General features: G+C 38.4%; 1 protein-coding gene across 1 annotated transcript in view; it reads left to right on the top strand.

The window, feature by feature from the left end:
- The window catches only part of TFDP2 (transcription factor Dp-2), a 32,773-nt gene extending 14,581 nt beyond the window's left edge, over positions 1 to 18,192 (top strand). The window contains exons 9-11 of the mRNA XM_009286703.1: positions 3,606 to 3,772; positions 10,310 to 10,415; positions 11,335 to 18,192. Coding sequence (XP_009284978.1) covers positions 3,606 to 3,772; positions 10,310 to 10,415; positions 11,335 to 11,518 — 457 coding nt within the window. The 3' untranslated portion in view covers positions 11,519 to 18,192. The remainder of the gene's footprint in view (positions 1 to 3,605; positions 3,773 to 10,309; positions 10,416 to 11,334) is intronic.
- Positions 18,193 to 18,255: the final 63 nt, after the last annotated feature.

Below are 18,255 nucleotides of genomic sequence, written 5' to 3'. Positions count from 1 at the left end.
AGTCAATTAACATATAGCAGAAATAGACAGTCTCTAGTAACCTAAGCACCAACATGCAAAAAAACAATACTATTAGAAGTTGAATTTTGGTAGAAAATTGGACTGAAGTCAAATACAATCTGTGACAAAACTTTTGGAATACTCCCATCAGCAGGTTGGGAATTTTAGGATCAATATTGATCTAGCTTAACTTTACCCTTATTTTATAGGCATACTATACAGTTCTTACTGCACTTTTAAACAGTGCTCTATATTTAGGTTTGAAGTTGTTAAAAAGTTGAACAATTTCATACTGAAACTTCAGAACTGCTGCTTTGAAGTTGTCAGAGATTAAACTGGCATTTGGGATCTAGAAAAGTGTAACATGCTTCTACAATCTCAAACTGTAAGAAAACACTACTACTTAATGAGCACACCAAAATTATTTAAGTTGTTGATATTTCAGTTTATATAACCCAGCTTCAATATTACTGTCATCTGGAGGATCATTAAGTGTACAACCCAAATTAAACAAGATTTCCACTGTGGTTATTACTTGTGCAACTGATTAGTGGCAGCAACAGTATGTAGATAAACAGTGCCAGAAACTGCTAGTGTTTAAACCACTATTACGTTGATCTGCTAAATAAGGCAGTTGGCAAAAGTGGTCACTCAGTTTGGAGAATTCAAATTCTGTAGTTTATTGGAGAGTATTTGTGCTGCCTAACCCCATTACTGGTCAACTTGAGTGCTTGCCCTTCACTTGGTTTCAACCTCAGTTAATAACCCACTGTTGTAATGGGCTCCCATTTTCTTTTCTTCTCCCAAATAATGTTTATATAAAGCATTGGTTGGTTGGTACTTATGATGCAACAGCAGGTGATGTTGGAAAGTCCGATGAACAGATAAGCTCACAGCATTAGCTACTCAACATTGTATTTACAGAGGATCTTCCAAAAGAAAATAATTGCTTGGGAAAATGGTACATATAAGGGGGATTTAGCATCATGAGGAACATAGGTTTGTGTCTTCTAAGTTTTTTCCTATGTAAGAACAGGCTTTATCTAGCCAAAACAGAATGAAATTTCTCACACGTAAAACAAAGAGGTTATTGGGCAGGTTTTGTTTAGAGTTTGAGAAGGCAGACGGGTGCCAAGCTGCATACTGGGAATGACATTTTGAAGTTGGAGTAAAGAAAAGCAGAGTCTTCAGATAAAAAGGAAGAAATTAAAAATTGTGTTGAAAAGATGAGGCACCTGAACAGGAAAAATGTATTTAGTGTATATGGTGCTTCTATATAAATGCTGTAGGTCTTAGGAAAAAGAAAAAAAAAAAAGGAACCAGAATACCTAGTTTTAAACAAGCATTCAGACACAAGAGATGTATCAGAAACTTGGAAAATTAGAATATCTCTATTCTAATAGGAAATGCAGATGATTTTGCCATTGGAGATGCAATGCTATACATCAGCGAAAACGTGTAGGAAGTAGACTTTTGTACCCTTAGAGAAAGAATTGCCTGCAAGAGCAGAAAATCCAGATTAAATTCATTGTTGATCAAATTTGCACTTACCATGGGAAAGGGACAGCAACCGTGCCCAAACTTTGCGTACACAGTACTGGCCTCTGGACCTAGCTTTTAGCACTGAATAATAAGATGGAAGCCCAGTAGATCATTCTGTGAGAACAAAAGTTGATTTCTCAATAACGGCCAAAATAATGCTGGGAATTATTAGGAAAAACAGTAAGAAATACAACGTAAAACTAGGTACATATAGTGCTTTTATATCTGGAATACTATATGCTGTCTTGTTCTTGGAAAGAGCATAGCATAACCAGGAGAGAGACACAGGAGGGCATCAAGAATGGACAGATGGACTCTTTGGCCTAGAAAAGAGAGGACAGTGGATTCACAGGTGTCTATAAAACCATGGATGACATGGGGAATGTGCATAGAGAACAGCTGTACACAGTTGCTTATTAAAGTTAAAACTAAGAGACACTAAGAGAAGATACCAGGAGACAGGGTTTAGGCAAAACGAATGTAAGTGGTTTTGTAACAGTCTGTGCAAATCATAGCATTTGATGTTGTTTGTGCCAAAAGTTTATGTAAGTTCAAAAAGGGGTCATGTCACGTCCCTGAAAGAAAACCCTCAAATAGCTATTAATGGCAAAGGTAGAAGTGTAGGGACTTCTGTGTCAGAGGCTGCAGGTTGCTAGAAACTATACTGGAGAAATATTACTGTGAGTTTCTTTGTTTGGAAACCTGGGGGGGAGGGAAAGGAGTTACGCTCCTTTCCAGCATCCAGTACTTGACCACAACACATGGGAGGAGAAATGCAGAGCTATAAATAAATACAGCCTTTAATCCTGTACCATAAAAGCTGAATTCAGTTATTACTTAGTTAACTACACAGCTTGCTGGTAGTAACTTGATACGACACTGGTCTCCCATCCCCTGTTTGTGTAAACATAGTTACATGACTTTAGCCGCACCAGTCTAGGTAGCAGGAATGTAATTGTACCAATTACAGGGTATAGTGACACATCTTATTTTCCCTTTTAATGTGGTTACGCTTAAATAAATATAGCTGCATAAACAATAGGTTTTACAAGTAATATCGTATGAGTCACAAAAGAAATTATGCCTGTAACTGACAGTTACACCTAGTACAAAGCATGTAGATTTCTAAATGAAAATTTTGTGTACAGGCACAAAAGACCTAACTTTTCCTGACTTACTGGATCAGGTATAAGAAAATGAGTATTAAAAAAATCTGTCAAGAAAATCCACATGTGACACAAGCTTGGAGAGCTAATGGAAGACCCACCCGTGAGTTATCTTTTAAAGATCCTATCTCACGGATGGGTTGCTTTTCCAGGGATAAAGGTTTCATCAGCAGAAAATGAGGTACTGGGAACTAGCCTTATATTGTAATCCCTGGACCAGTGCTGTCCAGGCTTTTAATAGCCTGTGGTCGTAGCATAAGGCCAGTCTAGATGCCCCTGCTTTTCTTAAAGCTATATTAAGTTTATATTGCTGTTTCCACTTTTATATGCAGTGAAAAACATTTTGAGAGTCCTGCAGCAGAAATGGTAGGTTGTGAACATACAGGACTCTGAACAGACTGCTTTGCTAGCTGCATCCAAATGCATCCAAAAAAGCAAAGTTATACCAAGGTAAATAGGTCAGTTCACAGGAGGAGTGTTGCACATTAGAACAGAAAGTGAAATGTAAAAGAAGCAAAACCAAAACAGTTATTTTGGTGACAGGGCTGCAGGTGACCTTTAAAAGTATTGGATTTAGTACAGGTGAAGGTTCATGTTTAGTAAGGCCTCCCTCTTCCCTTTTGAATCTGTTTAATGAGGTAGAAAATTTTAGACTTTCTTCCTGCAGTGGTGAAGTTACTTTAATTGAGAAGGTGCCATTTTAAACCCTGTAGGCATGCCAGTCACAGAAGCAGAAGAGCAAAAGCATTTGCTGCGCTTTTTTTTTCCATAAGGACTTTACAGATAATGGAGAATATAGACACTTACCTCAATGCATACCAAAAAAAGGAAAAATAGGCGAAAAAAGCATAGCTGTGCTGTTTTCAAAACAATCTCACTTTGACTTTTTACATGCAGATTTGAATACCTCTTTAATTTCGATAACACTTTTGAGATTCATGATGACAGTGAGGTGCTGAAGAGAATGGGAATGTCCTTTGGGCTTGAGGCAGGCAAATGCTCAGCTGAGGACCTAAGAACTGCAAAATCACTGGTGCCAAAAGCTTTAGAAGGCTACATCACAGGTAAGTTAGATGAGACTTTTAAATACTGTTCCTGATCGAATTCATAACATTAGTTAACTGAAGCAAATTTAATGATACTAACCTACATAGGTATGTAACATTTGGAGTTATATGGGAGCTAGTAGGGTTGGTACATAAATGACTTGTTTTACAGTTAATTTTGGAAGGTTTATCATAGTTGTCCTGTAAACTTAATTCACACTGATTTATAACAGCAAACTTCTTAAGTGAGCTGCATTATGAAGAAATTATTTCTTAAATAACTAAATTGACACCAGGAACAGATTTTCATGGGTTAACATTAATTTTGAATAACTGTGGATGTGTGGAGGAGCAAACTGTGGAAGAAGGCAGCTCTTCCCCAGTTGAGGAGGAAAAGGGAAGAAAAAGAGCATCTTGAACTGGTTGAGTGTAATCCATGTGTGACCCAGCTGCATTCGCACTTTACTTTGCCTGAGGTAGGCGAGCTCTGCTAAGAATTCTCCGTATCTCTGTCCATGTAGACATGCTCAGTGTACTCTCGATACATGGATGGTAGGCTCTCTTGTGTCCAGTCATTTCCACGCTTACTTAACATGTAAAACAGTGGTACGTAGATAAAACACATGGCCAGTAGGTGCCATCTGAGAACTGAGCTTCTCTAAATAAAGCAAGAGGCTCCAAAGAGTTCCAGGACAGGTGTCCCATGCAGAGGCTTTTACCTCCCCTAGTCATACTGTTTGAACAGGTCACACTTAAGTAGACTCAAACCTAGACCTCCTTCAGTGTTGCATCACTGGACTAGAGCTGCTAAAATTTGTAATCACTTCCTTTAGTTATTGTCAGACTGCATTCTTCTTGCTCTACCCAAAACTTAAACTTAGCCCAACATTTTCTCAAGTTTCTGGAGGGACTTCATCTGTAAAGGAAGTGTTACCCAATGAATTGCTGTATACAGACCTTCATTTTTGAGGAAAGGGGGAACAAAGCTATTGCCCTGACTTCTCTACTAACTAGGCTTTGGTCTTGTTTAAATTAGTAGTATAAAGTAGTATAAAGTAGTATAAAACTGTGTCTTTCACACAGGGAGGTTGGAAACTTCAAACATTTGACTTGTTTTTTTTAAAACTTAGAAGTTGATTCCCTTCTGTTGGCAACATTTAATCTTCATGTCAGGATCTTTTAAAGGCAGGTTTTACATTAAAAATGCTGTTTTGTTTTGCTAAGAAGAATATAGTTAAGTAGTCAGGACACTGAACTTGTAGTTTTGTATTCTTGATTTTACTAAGTGAGAGAATTAAGAATGAAACAGTTTCTTTAAATTTGTGATGTCAAAACACTGCTGGATATAAATTAGAATTCAGTTACATTCACTAAAATTCGTACATTTTAAATGGCTTAACATTTCAAACTACATCAAATGTGCTTATGTTTGTGTTTTCCTGGTCCCCTTGTCCTGTGGGTTTTAAAACTAACATTTCATATTTTAATTTCAGTCAATTTTGAAATTACACACCAAGTCTTTATAAGGCTGCACTGGTGCCAAAGAGAGAAGTTGAAAGACATCTTGATTTGTTCCTTGCAGGTTCATTCAACTAAAATTTTTTTACCACGTCATTTACCACCAATGTAAGAAAGGGGAAAGGAGCAGAACCCACATCTTTTAATAGTGTTGCAGTCTTCAAGTTACTTAATTGCTCCCATGTATCGAGAAGCAAACTAAAATTTCTATTTCATTTTAAACCAGCATCAATTTATCTTCAGAGAAAAATAGGGTTTCTTTACATTTGCAAGAAAACTTGTGTCATTACACTATTTACTGAGTAAAACCAGCTTTTAAAGATTAAGCAATAGAAGTACATGTCTAAATTAGTGATTAGTAGTTCACTTTAGTTTCTTTTGAAAAAAATTCAGTCACGCCAATGTACTGCTGGTGGGATTTTTTACTGGAAGCATTAAAGGCAAAACAACCGTGATGTTCCTGTGAAAGTGAGAAACAAGTAGTACTCTGTTTCAAAGAAACTAAACAGAAAAAAACAGATTCTAAGATTGCTTAGAATCTAAGCAAATCTAAGATTTGCACAACAAAAGAATGTTGTGATGAGGGTTGTTTTCCTAGTAGCGGACCAGCAGGCAGAAACCTATCTAGAATTTTAATCATAAGAAATGTATTGATTTTATTTTTTACTCAAAATGAATTGAGGCAAGTAATGTACTCTTCAGACATGAGTTACATTCAGCTGTTTCAGCTTCTGAAAAAATTAGTCCAGAACTGTTGTTATTAGAGTATGTACATTTATTTTAAAGGTTTTTTCTGTCTGTTGCTTGCTACTTAATTACACAACACAAATCTACAGTTTAGACTGTGAATTGCATAGTAGAGGTTTCTAATGGCAGTAACTGACAAATAAGGGAAACATTTAAATGTTTTGCACAATACTTGAAAAACTAGCATTCGCCTGATTACGTATTTTCAGTTAACTGTAACTTCCCATTTTAACCTTGGCAGTCTTTAGACATTGTTTCATACACTGCAAGAGTAGTGAAATGGAAGGCTGATCACTGGTTTTTAGAATTCAGAGTTACTTCTGTAGCTCTCATGATGGCACTTTTAAGTACATTGGCTTCAATCACTACTATACAAGAAAAGCAAATCAAGGTCTCTTATTTATTCACTGAGTAAATTTATTACAATCAAGATTAAAGCTCTCCCACACTAGCTGACTCCATGAACTCAACTGCTGTAGAAACCAGTCCTGTTCTAAGTAGGTAAGTCATTTCCTATACAACCTTAGTTTGACCTTAGCCTGGTCATCTTTTTTTCAGATCATTACTGACTTCCATACACTAACAATAGTTTGTATTGTAATGCTTGCTAATGGGACTGGAGAAACAGTTGGAAGAATCCAAGTCTAAACCAGTTGTTCGATGAAAGAAATTTAAAATTGACAAAAAAACTTGGACCATCTCAGCTTTTAAAAAAAAAAAGTAACTTCTAGTTGCATTAAACATGCCAAATAATTTTCCTGGAACTGCTGAACTGATGTTGTGTACATCAAAACCTTATTAGTGTATTTTCTTTGCAGGAGGATCATGTGTTTTAGCCATTCTTCAAGTGCCCTAATTTGATAAAAGTAGTGTCTTCTAGGTTTCCTATAGGTTTCATGACATTTTAGAAAAAAAGTGTTGGGGTTTTTTAATACGTATTTTAAGTACTACTTTGGTATGATCCTCAGGTGTCTGACTGCTATTGAAATCAGCAGAAGCTAAAGCATATTAACACCATAAAGAAAAATATTATGTATATCTTAAATGATGTTTGTAACACATTTTTCTGTTGCTCAATTGTCATAATTGATGCAGACTTCTAAAACTGACATGATTTGACCTTACTTTTTCTTGTTTCCCAAAAGGGAGCAAGAGTAGAGGATACAGCAGCTTAACCATAACTTACAGTAAAAGTTAACATTAATTGAAGTGTTGCTTTAGCTAAGTCAGTAATCCAGAAAAAGCGATGGACATACAACAGACTGCACTACAACCACAATGCTTGCCAGCTTCTTCCTGTGGAAGGAGCAATGTTATTTCTAACATGACACTTGCACCAGCTTAAGATGGCATTCCAGGGTCACTATCCTAATTACACATTGCTGCCCATTTCTTCATTTTGACACAGTTACTTTCCTCTGCCCTCTTCATGAGCTGGTTCAGGGTACTAAACTGCAGGCTTTTTATCTGGCGGAGGAGTTCCTGACAATTTAGCATGTAGAACTATCTAGCTAAGGGCTCAAACCAGAACAGTTCAAGTGTAAAGGGAGGGGGTGAGATTGCTGGATGAACAGAAATACACCACGGATAGAGACAAGTATAAACTCCTGTAGAACCATATCCAAAGTAACATCCTGTGCCTACTAAGCCATGCATATACTACAGGCAGTTAATGCAAAACCAACTCCTGCCTTTGTCAGTTGAGTCCTCACTCCTAGAAAGGAGACTACAGATATAAAAAGCAGGAAATAATCATTCTGAGGCACTAATACTTGTGGTAACACCATCCCACTTGTATGTGCCCCACTAAGGCAGTGGGCAGAGAACATGGTGCAGTTTAGGATCTCTAGATTACACTTCCCTGCGTGAAGAAGTGCTCTGTGATCTACCTGCATAACAAGCCTTGACTGGAAAATGGGCTGGAGCTGGGACTGAAGAGCTAAAGAGTACCCATTGAATGAATGACCTTGTTCAGCTATCAACAATAATCCTATGCAGCGCTTTCACTTTTGCATTAACTACTAAAGGCTATTGAGGGTATTTCTTTAGAGCCTTCTCATGTGAAGTACAAATTTCTACCAAGTATATCTCCTGCAAGATATGCCTAGTTCATAATAAGGATGCCACTCTTAGATTGGACTGTACCACCTTGGGAAGTTTTTTCCAAGCTGCTTTCCCTGGTTCATAAGTATAGCTATTAGTAATCTATCTACTCTGCTAGAAGTAGTAAGACTTCTCATTGTAGGCAGACTTCTATTTTGACAGTCCTTTCCAGACAGGAAATGGAGTCTTAAACTCCCCATGTTTCACAAAATTCTGCTTTTCCCTGGCTCCTCAGAGCCCGCTGGAAAACAGAATTTAGAAATATAAGGCAATGAAAGTACAAGGCAGGGATATGCATCTATGAACCTTCATTCTGCCTTACGTGTAAAATCCATACTTTCGTTCACCTTGTTCTTCAAAAAGAAAAGCTAACTAGCTATTATCCCAAAATGTTAATAAAACGCAACGTTACTAGCAGTGACTTGTTATTCTTCTGGAATATTAAGCATGTACACACAGGTACACCCCTTCAAAAGACCAGGAAACAACACTTTATTAATCTAAATGCAGTGCAGTCATTCCAAATGGTTTGGCCGCCTCCTGCAAAGACGGGAGGAGACTGTCAGAACATGTTCTCTGTAAAAAATGAACCTGCATTTAGGGCAATCTTAATGAAAGCCATCCAGCTATGTCCATATTCAACTGTTGTCATCTGTTCCGTCCTCACAGATCACCCTAAAGCTGCCACTTACTAATGTTTTCAGTCACGTTCCAGAGACTCTGCTGGCAGGAACATCAACCTTGCTAGCCTTGCCTTGTAACATGTCATTTAAATACCTCGCTGCTAACAAGTCTCCACAGCCCAAAACAAGGTAGCCTGTGAATCCCAGTGGATGGTGAGCCAATTTACGTGGCTGTGACAACCTGCTTAAAACAGTCCCTGTGCTAGGCAGTACACTGTCAAATCTTAAGGAGCCAAAGCTTAACAAGAACACCGACGGACAAATGAGAAAGCGTATGTAACAAACACATCTAGTTACTCCTCTTATCTGCTATTATAGAACAATTCTAGATAAAATATGAATAGTACAATCCCATTTTACTGCCATTGTGCTGTACAGAACAGGGGTTTGGTTAGGCATAGAAAATAAGGACTGTAACTCCTGATTTAATGCATCCAGCTGGAACCACATGCAAACACCATGAAAAAGAACTAGACAGTCCTGATTGATAACTTGATTTTAACTTTGTGTTGAGATGGAATTTGGATAGGTCAATAGAAACACCTTATCTAAGAAACAAATTAAAAACAACAACAAAATAATTCCGTAAGTGTAATTGGGTCAATGGACTTGTTTTGCTGATTCTCTTGGCAGAAATGTGCGTAACTGGAAACAACTGACAGGCATTACTTGTTAGGGAATTTGAAAACAAGTACTATGAGGGTTGTAAGTAAGTAACCCATTCGCATCCCTCAGAGGGCTTTTAACAAATTACCTCCAGGAATTCAGCATTATTGCAAGACCATTTTAATCCTAAAATTTCCTATCCCTAGGGAGGAGACTTTCTTACACATGCAGTGTACAACAAGCTCTCTCGTTCATACTCTTGGCACAAGACCTTTGACATGGTCTGTTCATGTCCACAGCTGATTGCCGTCTCTATTCAGTGTCAGAATGGGTTAGGAGGCTGTGTTACAACCAGCTATGAGACCACCAAGATGAAACTGCCTTTGGCCATCAGAACACACACGACTGAAACGCATTCTGCCTTGGTGGCTTCACTGCAGTATCTCCAATCCTGACAAGTACAGTTTCGTTTATACCTTCACCAAGCGCAACAGCAAAGGCACTTAGAGCTGTTGGGGCATTTGATAGGATCAATCTGTAGCAAAAAGTTTCCATGAAGGACTCCAAAACTCTATTTCAGGTACCTGTGACTGCATACGGCTACTAGCCAGGGTCATCTGCAATGTGAATTGTCTTCAGAGAGAGGGAAAAGCTTCATAGAAATAACCACAGTTCTGAGCGTGAGGGAGTGCAAGGCTTGAGTGCGTCCACAGACACTGGGGTGTAATTTCTTCTTGAGTAAACAGGACACATCTACAGTATAAAATCAACTTGAGCTACTGGTACCTTCTCTTCTAAACTAAGGAATCCTAACTGCAAAGAGAATGCAAAGTTTAAGATTGTAAAAGGAAGAAAAAATTTAAGTAACTATCATAAATACAATTATGCTTTCTTCTAGATATGTCTGCAGGATTTTCATGGATAAACCAAGGGTTACTTTCAAGTTCCACACAAGCAGTTTCACATTTAGAGGTAGCAGGAGGCACTTCCGATGCTAAATCAAGGTAAATAAAATCATTTTTTATTCAAGGATAGTGATACATGCTTGTGGTACTTTCAGTAACCTCACTATTTTGTACCATTCACATGCAGGAAATGAGATGTTTTCTATTATGGTTGATTTTTGATTGTGAAAAAAAGTCTCTTATACTGTCTTCCTTGATAATTCTATTTGAAAGGTCAAATCAACACGCTTTGAATTTTGAACATACTAGTTATTTTGTATCTATGTTTCAAAAGACTAGAATCACTTCCAAGCCCTTATTCCGAGGACAGAGTTTTCCCGATGAACCTTAAATTCCTGCCTGGGCAGGGACTATAAATAGGTAATTACATGTGGAAAAAAGCCTGATAATACTTCTGAAGAATACAAAACACTGTTTGGTGTCTAAATGCACTACTGCTTAAGCTCTCATGAAAGAAGTTTAGTCCACACAGTCTAATCATAATTTTAAATCAAAAACCAATCAACCAACCAAAAAACAACCACCACCACCGCCAAAAACCTAATCCAAAAAACACCTCCACAACCATACTTTGCTTGGAGGTTACCTGTACGTTAAAAAATGGAAGGAGGGATTATTCTGGACCAGGTTCTTCCTCATGGCATTTAATAGCTTCATTTCATATTGCAAACATTTCTGTGTAGTGACAAAACTGTGATGGATTTATTCTTCTTTAAGCTTTCTTCGGCTTGAGCAATTCTACTAGTTGGTTATGAAAAAAAGCCACCTAATAATTTTTTTATGCGACTTTCCAATATTTTAGCAGTTTTCATAACTATTAGCTGTGTTAAACGTAAAGCTTTTGGATTTTTCCTTGTTAGTAGTATTTCTTTAACTAAAGGAGAAGCTGAGGCCAAAAAGAAAGCTTAAAACTTCATGAGAAGTCCTCTAAACTTCGACATTTCTGTTGTTTTGATAGCGAGAATCCAGGGTTGTGTTTGGATGCTGAAGTGGCCTTAGCAACTGGGCAGTTTCTTGCCCCTAGCAGTCAACAGTCCAGCAGTGCAACGTCACGCTACTCTGAATCACGGGGAGAAACTCCATGCTCATTCAATGATGAAGATGAAGAGGATGAAGATGAGGATTCTTCCTCCCCAGAATAAGGACAGTAGAAAACGGAATATACAAAATGCTGCTCATAAATATTCTTAATGGGAGCTCCTGTTTGGATTTTACTTAAGTTTCTTGCCTTGGTTTGCACTGTGTTCAGTGAAGCAAAATGGAAGCTTCAAGACAAATTCATCCACAGCTGAAATTGAAAACTTTTTGTAACTGAACACAGAGTGACATGCAGACACAGAGCAAAGTGTTTTTTATCAACTATAACCAAGGAAGAGAACAAAGCCCCTGGAGATTTGGCGAAGTAAACATCAAGTTCACATTTTCCATTTTGGGACATTCTGTCTCAAGTCTCTGTCTTCCCATTATCTTTACCAGATGGAGGAGAAAACAGAGTCAGTCAACAAATGCCAATTCTTGCATTGTCTTTTGGCTGTGCTACCTTTAGAAAAAGGGGGAGAGAGAGCACGCGCGAATGTGCTAAAATAGCTATTTAAAACTATCTTATATGAAAATTGTTCTAGGGAAAAGGGGCTGTTAGAATGTTTGCTTTTTTCTGCTCAACTTGCTGTATAGAAGATTCTTAAAGTAATATAAATTGCAAGTGATTAAATGAATCTTGAAATAGTTTAAATCCATTTTAGATACTCTAAAAGTAACGATAGTATGTCTCTTTTGAAAGGTTCATATGTTCATTTATATTGCAGACCTAATTTATTATAAATAAGTGATTATTCTTAGCCATTATGAAACAGGATAAAAACAGCAGTATTCTCTGCACCAGCTTTTTCCAAGGAAAGAAAGTTTAAAAATTGTATTTCTAGATTATAGTGTATCCAGTATAGCTTCTCCTTTACTCTTCTAACTTTATAATCCCTTTGATCTGATAGCATGTGTTGGGTTTTTTTTTAAAAAAGGCCTCTATGTTAAGGATCTCAGGCAGCATGTTTTCAAGGCAGTATTGTCAAATTCAGGTGGGCAGGTCACATAACTTTTAAAGTCATAGGTTGAGGTTCTTAGGAAAAAAATGAAATTTCAGCAATACATCATTTCATGTTTTGCATTCTAGTCAGCTTGGATTATGATAGACTAACTTTCTTAAAATGAACTTCTGTTGCACTCACCTTGATGCGCCTTTGAAAAATAGTAGTATCGAACCACTTCTTAAAATAATTTGTGGCTAAAATTACACAACATGAATCCCATTTGAACTGTTAAATTAGACTTGCAACAGGAGGCTCCGTGTTCTACAGTTAACATCACATCCGATCATAAAGACCTTTTTAAAAAAAAACAAACTTGAATAACAGAGCAAAATACACGGTAGACGTACTCTTCTCGTGGTGTTCTAACATCCAGTATTTTAACTAGTCTCGAAGTCAACTATTTTTAATTAGGTAAATCCGGTTTAAAATAGTGTTACTTCTTTTTAGTTTTTATACTGTATGTAAATAGTTGACCTGTTTCTAAGTACCAGTGTATTAGCTGTCAGAGCTCAACGACATTGGCTCTGTTATTTAGTTATGAGATTAGGCAGCTCGTAATACTGATACTTGCTTGAGCAATGGCAGCAAACTGTATCCCTTGACTGCTGTGACCATTACTCTAGCACAGCGTGGGGGATGTCCACATGATCTTTTACAGACAAACCTGCACTCAAGCCATTGAGATCCGAAAGCACCAAGCCTGAGCTAGTGAGATAAACTGCGGCTCCAGCTAAAAAGCTACCTGGCTGTTGTACAGGAGTTAGCACACGACTAGCTACATACAGGACAGGTAAAACTGCGAGGAGCGTACAAGCACACCTGCACGTTTGCATTAAAAACTAAAGCATCCAGATTGAACTATCTGTGAAAAGTTTCTAACTCACTCCTGCATTTGAGGTACAGTTAGGGCGGCACCATTATTGATAGGTATAGCTCTTGACTGAGCAAGTAGAGCTGTCTAGCTTACACAAATGAGTTGCGAATGCACAAATTAAAATAATTCTTATATGCCTACCATGTTACTCACCCTCTGGGCAAGACTGTTAAGCCTGTCCTGTGCTCATGGCTCACAGGCAACGGCAGACTGAGGAACCAGACCACCTCACTTCAACCAAATCTGTAACACTACCTCTATATGAAGAAAAGCTTTACAAATACAAAGTAATATTCTCGCTGAGAGAGTCAATGCACTTGATCGAAGTGGCTCACTTTTGAAATAAGAGGAGAAGGTAACAGATACTCCAGGCATATTACTATGGAATTGTCAGCTTCATGAATGACATTTCATTTAAACAGATAATTGCTTTTATTCTTAAAAACCCATTGTTTTTTCAAAACCTGTCCTGTCAGTCAGCTTTCATTGGAGAGGGCAGATCAAAGATACCTGATATATGCAGGACCCTAAGGAACTCTTACAGGGGAGAACATTTTCTGAAGTTTTTATTCCCCCCCCAATACGTTAGGGGCACGTTTAACTTTACACTTTCTTCACATTTCCCACTCAAGATCTGTGTAAAAAGAAAAACCAGCAAAACACTAAACAATTACTGAAGAGGAGTGCTTTGAACTATAATAACCTAGCAAAAAAAGGCTTCCTGCCCAGAAATGGAATGTATTTTATTAGCAGTCAGTGTGCTTTACAATACTTTACAGGAGGAAGCTCTTCAGTGGTATCTTCCTTCCATTGATGTCCATGTCCTTCAAAGCAGCAGACTGCACAGCTACTTGCTTTCTGGCAAACTCCAAGCTATCAACTTCAAAACAAAAATAAATAAATAAATCTAGGCACGCATAGCATTTATTTAGACAGTTGAACCAAGACTTTGAAAGTTATTTTTCCTGAACTATTTGAATACAAAGGACAAAACAAGTTAGAACATTAAGAAGAGACTTCAAAAGGAAATTCTTTCCTTCGGATTCTTTGTGCCAAGTTCCCGTTGAGGATGAAGTTCAACTAAAGCACTGTGGTCTTGTGGTTACACTGAAGTCTGGGACCTAGGAGAATTCTGGGCCTTATCCAGCCATAGTCACTCATGTATGATCTCAGGCAAGCCTTTCAATCATCATTCTTGTTGATCTTAGCTGACATATTTGAAAAAAAAAGACAAACCACAAAACAAAAACAGGTCAATGCAGGACCTCACAAACTGCAGCTGTTCCATCTGAATTGAGCTCCGAGCAATTATGAGTAACAGGGGGACTGAGAATATTAAGCAACCACACAGCTCCCACTGGGCTAATGGCAGTAGTTGTGCTCAGTTGCTTCAACATGCAGGCCTTCCCTCCCTCTGAAAGCCAGCAGCAGATACTTTCCAGAATAAAATGGTCATTCGCAAGACTGGTTTTCCCATTTTCTATTCAGTTACCATCATCCTCTCCTGTCTCCTGCAATATCCTTGCCACTCATTGATATGAAACAAGTAGCGACTGGTACTAGATGGTATCTCTTAGAAGGCAAAGTTAACCTTTAAATTTTCATGCGTGACATGTTTCTGTGTCTTGGAACACTATTTCTTGGTTATACATTCAGAAGGCACTTGGCTGCAAGCAATAGAATGCTGTGTGTAAATGCTTTTATATATATTGCAGTAAACGGCTTTATTTCTGGACTTACTTTATGGTGCTTGAAAAATCTAAGTTTGACTTAGAAAAACTTGTCAGCACCACAAACTAGATGAAAAAATATGAGTGGGAGACAGCTTTTTTCTATTATGTGGGAATGTTTGTGGATTTTGGTTTTTAAAATTGTATTAAAGTGTGCCAGTCTTCTCATTTCAACACCGGAATTAATGGCAACAATCCACCTAATCTAAGAAAGTGTTTGTATATTTAAGTAAAGACTAAAGCAAAAGATAGCATTTTAACTGAAGGTATGATTTTAACTAACTTCGTTAAACCTAGTACAAGCCACGCTGTAGGTATTTCCATTTTGGTTAAGGGTTTTTTTATGAACTATAGCTTGCAAATACACCTGATCCTTTCGAGCTGCTGGAAATAGCTGAGTACACAGAATACCCACAGAAGGAATTGTGCTGATCAACTAAGGCAGCCTGAAGTAACATCATGTAAAAAGGCCCAATAACCAAATTTTAATCCTTTTTTTTTTTTCCCCATACGTAAAATGATGCTTGAATTTTGAATTCCACAATTAAGGTTTTAAATGTCAAGTGCTCGCTCTTCTGACCACATCCACCATTTTAATTCAAGAGCATGGCTGAAACTTAAGCACATTTGAACAGTGGGCAATACTCATTTTTATAATTAACTGGCTCTTTTCAGCTGAAAATAATCCAGGCAGTTTATTGAGAAGACTTTCCTTTTAGTGAGTTAAATACATTTGGGTTTTGGCTTCATTTAAAATGAACTAGTATGTAGTAAACAAACCAGAACCAGTTATCTTCTGACTGACCCACCTAATTTATATCTTTTCATTACAAGAGTCCCTCAGGAACATACGTACTTTAAATAACCAGATATAATGAAGCTGGGAAAAGACTATACGAGCTTTTAAAATTTTCGATTTAAAAAAATTCCAGTAATAGTCATGCTTTGAGGTGACATCCTTCTGCTTACTGCAAGCTTAATTAATCTTAAAGAAAGAAACACTGCAGTTCAGTTACTCCAAGGCCTGGTATATTTTACAGCTGAAGGCATCTTAACCATCAGCACTGGGAAACGGTGCCTACTGCGGCATTACTGATGAACGAGGAGCAGGCTAAGGACCCTTGGTCTGTTCATTGAGTTGGTTTTGTTTTTTAAAATACTTTAACGGCTCTAAATGCTTAATTGCCTGCTGGCAGGTGTTCACATAACCAAATCCTGGTACCATGAAATTTCCTGAAACTCTCATTCCTTAGCCTTAACCAAGTTCCCAAATCAGATTATCTCTTTCCCAGTTAGCTGTCAGAATTTAGTCTGGTGACTGTTGTTAGGAGGCTGTGAGTGACTGTTCTCCCCTGAACCCAAGTATATTGCCAAAAAAAGCCCCACAACCAGCGTTACTCCCAATTGTTCATTCCCCCTGCTAAGTACTACCATCCTTTCAAGTCACTGTAGAGCTGCTCATACAGGTACTTCCTAGCTCGTTCAATCTAATGCCCCGAGTTGGCATCTGTGGATTCCTAACCCAGTTAGGTGCGGGAATGCTCATAAAAGCAGTCCGACCGTAATAACGAGGGGCTGTTCATCGCAGCTGTTTAGAGAGTGCATATTCATTCTGCATCTCTTAATACTCCTACCTTGTCTGGCCTACCCCAAAGATCAGCCAAAACCAAAATGTTTTCTTTCTGCTTGCATCTTTTTGACAGTACCCAAGAATCCAGCATTTAGGATATCCAACATTTAGGATATCCACCTGAACTGCAGGACACCAAAAATCCTTGCTCAGAATTGGACAGAAGAAACATCTGAGATCTAACCGTTCAAATCCCAGGAGAAAGCCTCCCGCTTGGGAACGATATGGAGCGAATGAATAACTTAATTTTTCCTTTCTCCATGAGAAAAGCAGGCTGACCTGGAGCAGATCAGTATCTGTAGGAGGGCCGGGATAATTCCAAGCAGGTACTGGAACCTCCCGGTAGCCCAGACTTGCATCTCTTCTTAGTATTGTGTATTGGCTGGACTAAGCGGCAACCCTTTAATCTTCTGACTTCTCTAAATGCCATTCTTAAATACTTAACGCTCTCCAGGCGTAGGTGCTTTAGCTATATGAACGCCATGGGATAGCAGGAAAGAGCCATGTAAAATGTAAATCCAGTTGTAGATGTAAATCACACTCATCTATGCAGTATATAGGAAACATTTTTCCAAGACCAAATGAGTCTTTAACAGCGACTTCTTTTTAGCCTATTCCCATTATGCAGGCTGAGTGAAACAGAGAAGTGAATCCTTAGCACTGTCTGGTTCCTGTACCTTCCACGAAGCAGCAATGGCACACCCGTAGGACCAAGGCAGGCAAAGAAGAAAAAAAACCCACCACCACGTATCCATAGCCCTTCCCATTGAAATTTTTAGGTCACATACATACACTTATTCTGAACAGCCACAAAAAAGTTAAAACATTGACCAGAAAAGGTTAAGTCCACACAATCAGTTTCCTGTTTTTTTGGTGGGTTTGTTAAATCTCTAACATAACTTTTAACAACTAGAAGATTTGGTTGCGCTAGCGCAGGAATTAAGTGGATCTCCCAGAATTTCCCTGGGAAAACAGCTGAACCGCAACCCATCACACAAGTTTCTGGCACGTTCCCTTGTCTCTAAAGCCAGGCCGTACGTATGAAAAACACTTCAGAGAAGTGTATGCAAATGTCATGACGCTGTCTCTCACAAGCACCTACTGTGAAAAAATTAATCCTACTTTGAGCAAACCTGTAAGAACCAGGGTATGCGTTCATCCTCATTCCCCAGGTCCTGACTGCAGAGACTGCCCTGGGACCAAGGCACCCACCTTTGCATTTGCGTAACGAGCCAGCAAGCACAGGCACGGTTTTTACAACAGTACACGTCTGCTGGCATGTCCGAGATGATCAATCCCTTGGCAACGAGGGAATGCTGGCGCACACATCAACCGATGTTACGGAGCTGCTGCAACGTGCAGTACCTGATAGAAAAGGCAGGCCCAGCCGTCCCCCCGACCGTAGCACTTTTTGATATATCTACTATATTCTACATGGAAGTACGTTGTAGAGACACTTCCTTTTTTATGTTTAAAATGCAGAACCACTGGAACCGTCCATTAACTTTTAAATGAAATAAGACTTCCCCCCTCCCCCCCCGCACCCGCGCGTCCAAGACGT

Source organism: Aptenodytes forsteri, unplaced genomic scaffold, assembly GCF_000699145.1.
Source record: "Aptenodytes forsteri isolate BGI_AS27 unplaced genomic scaffold, ASM69914v1 Scaffold184, whole genome shotgun sequence".
Taxonomy (NCBI): Eukaryota; Metazoa; Chordata; class Aves; order Sphenisciformes; family Spheniscidae; genus Aptenodytes; species Aptenodytes forsteri.
The sequence above is the reverse complement of the archived record's forward strand: the minus strand, read 5'-3'. Positions and strand labels throughout refer to the sequence as shown.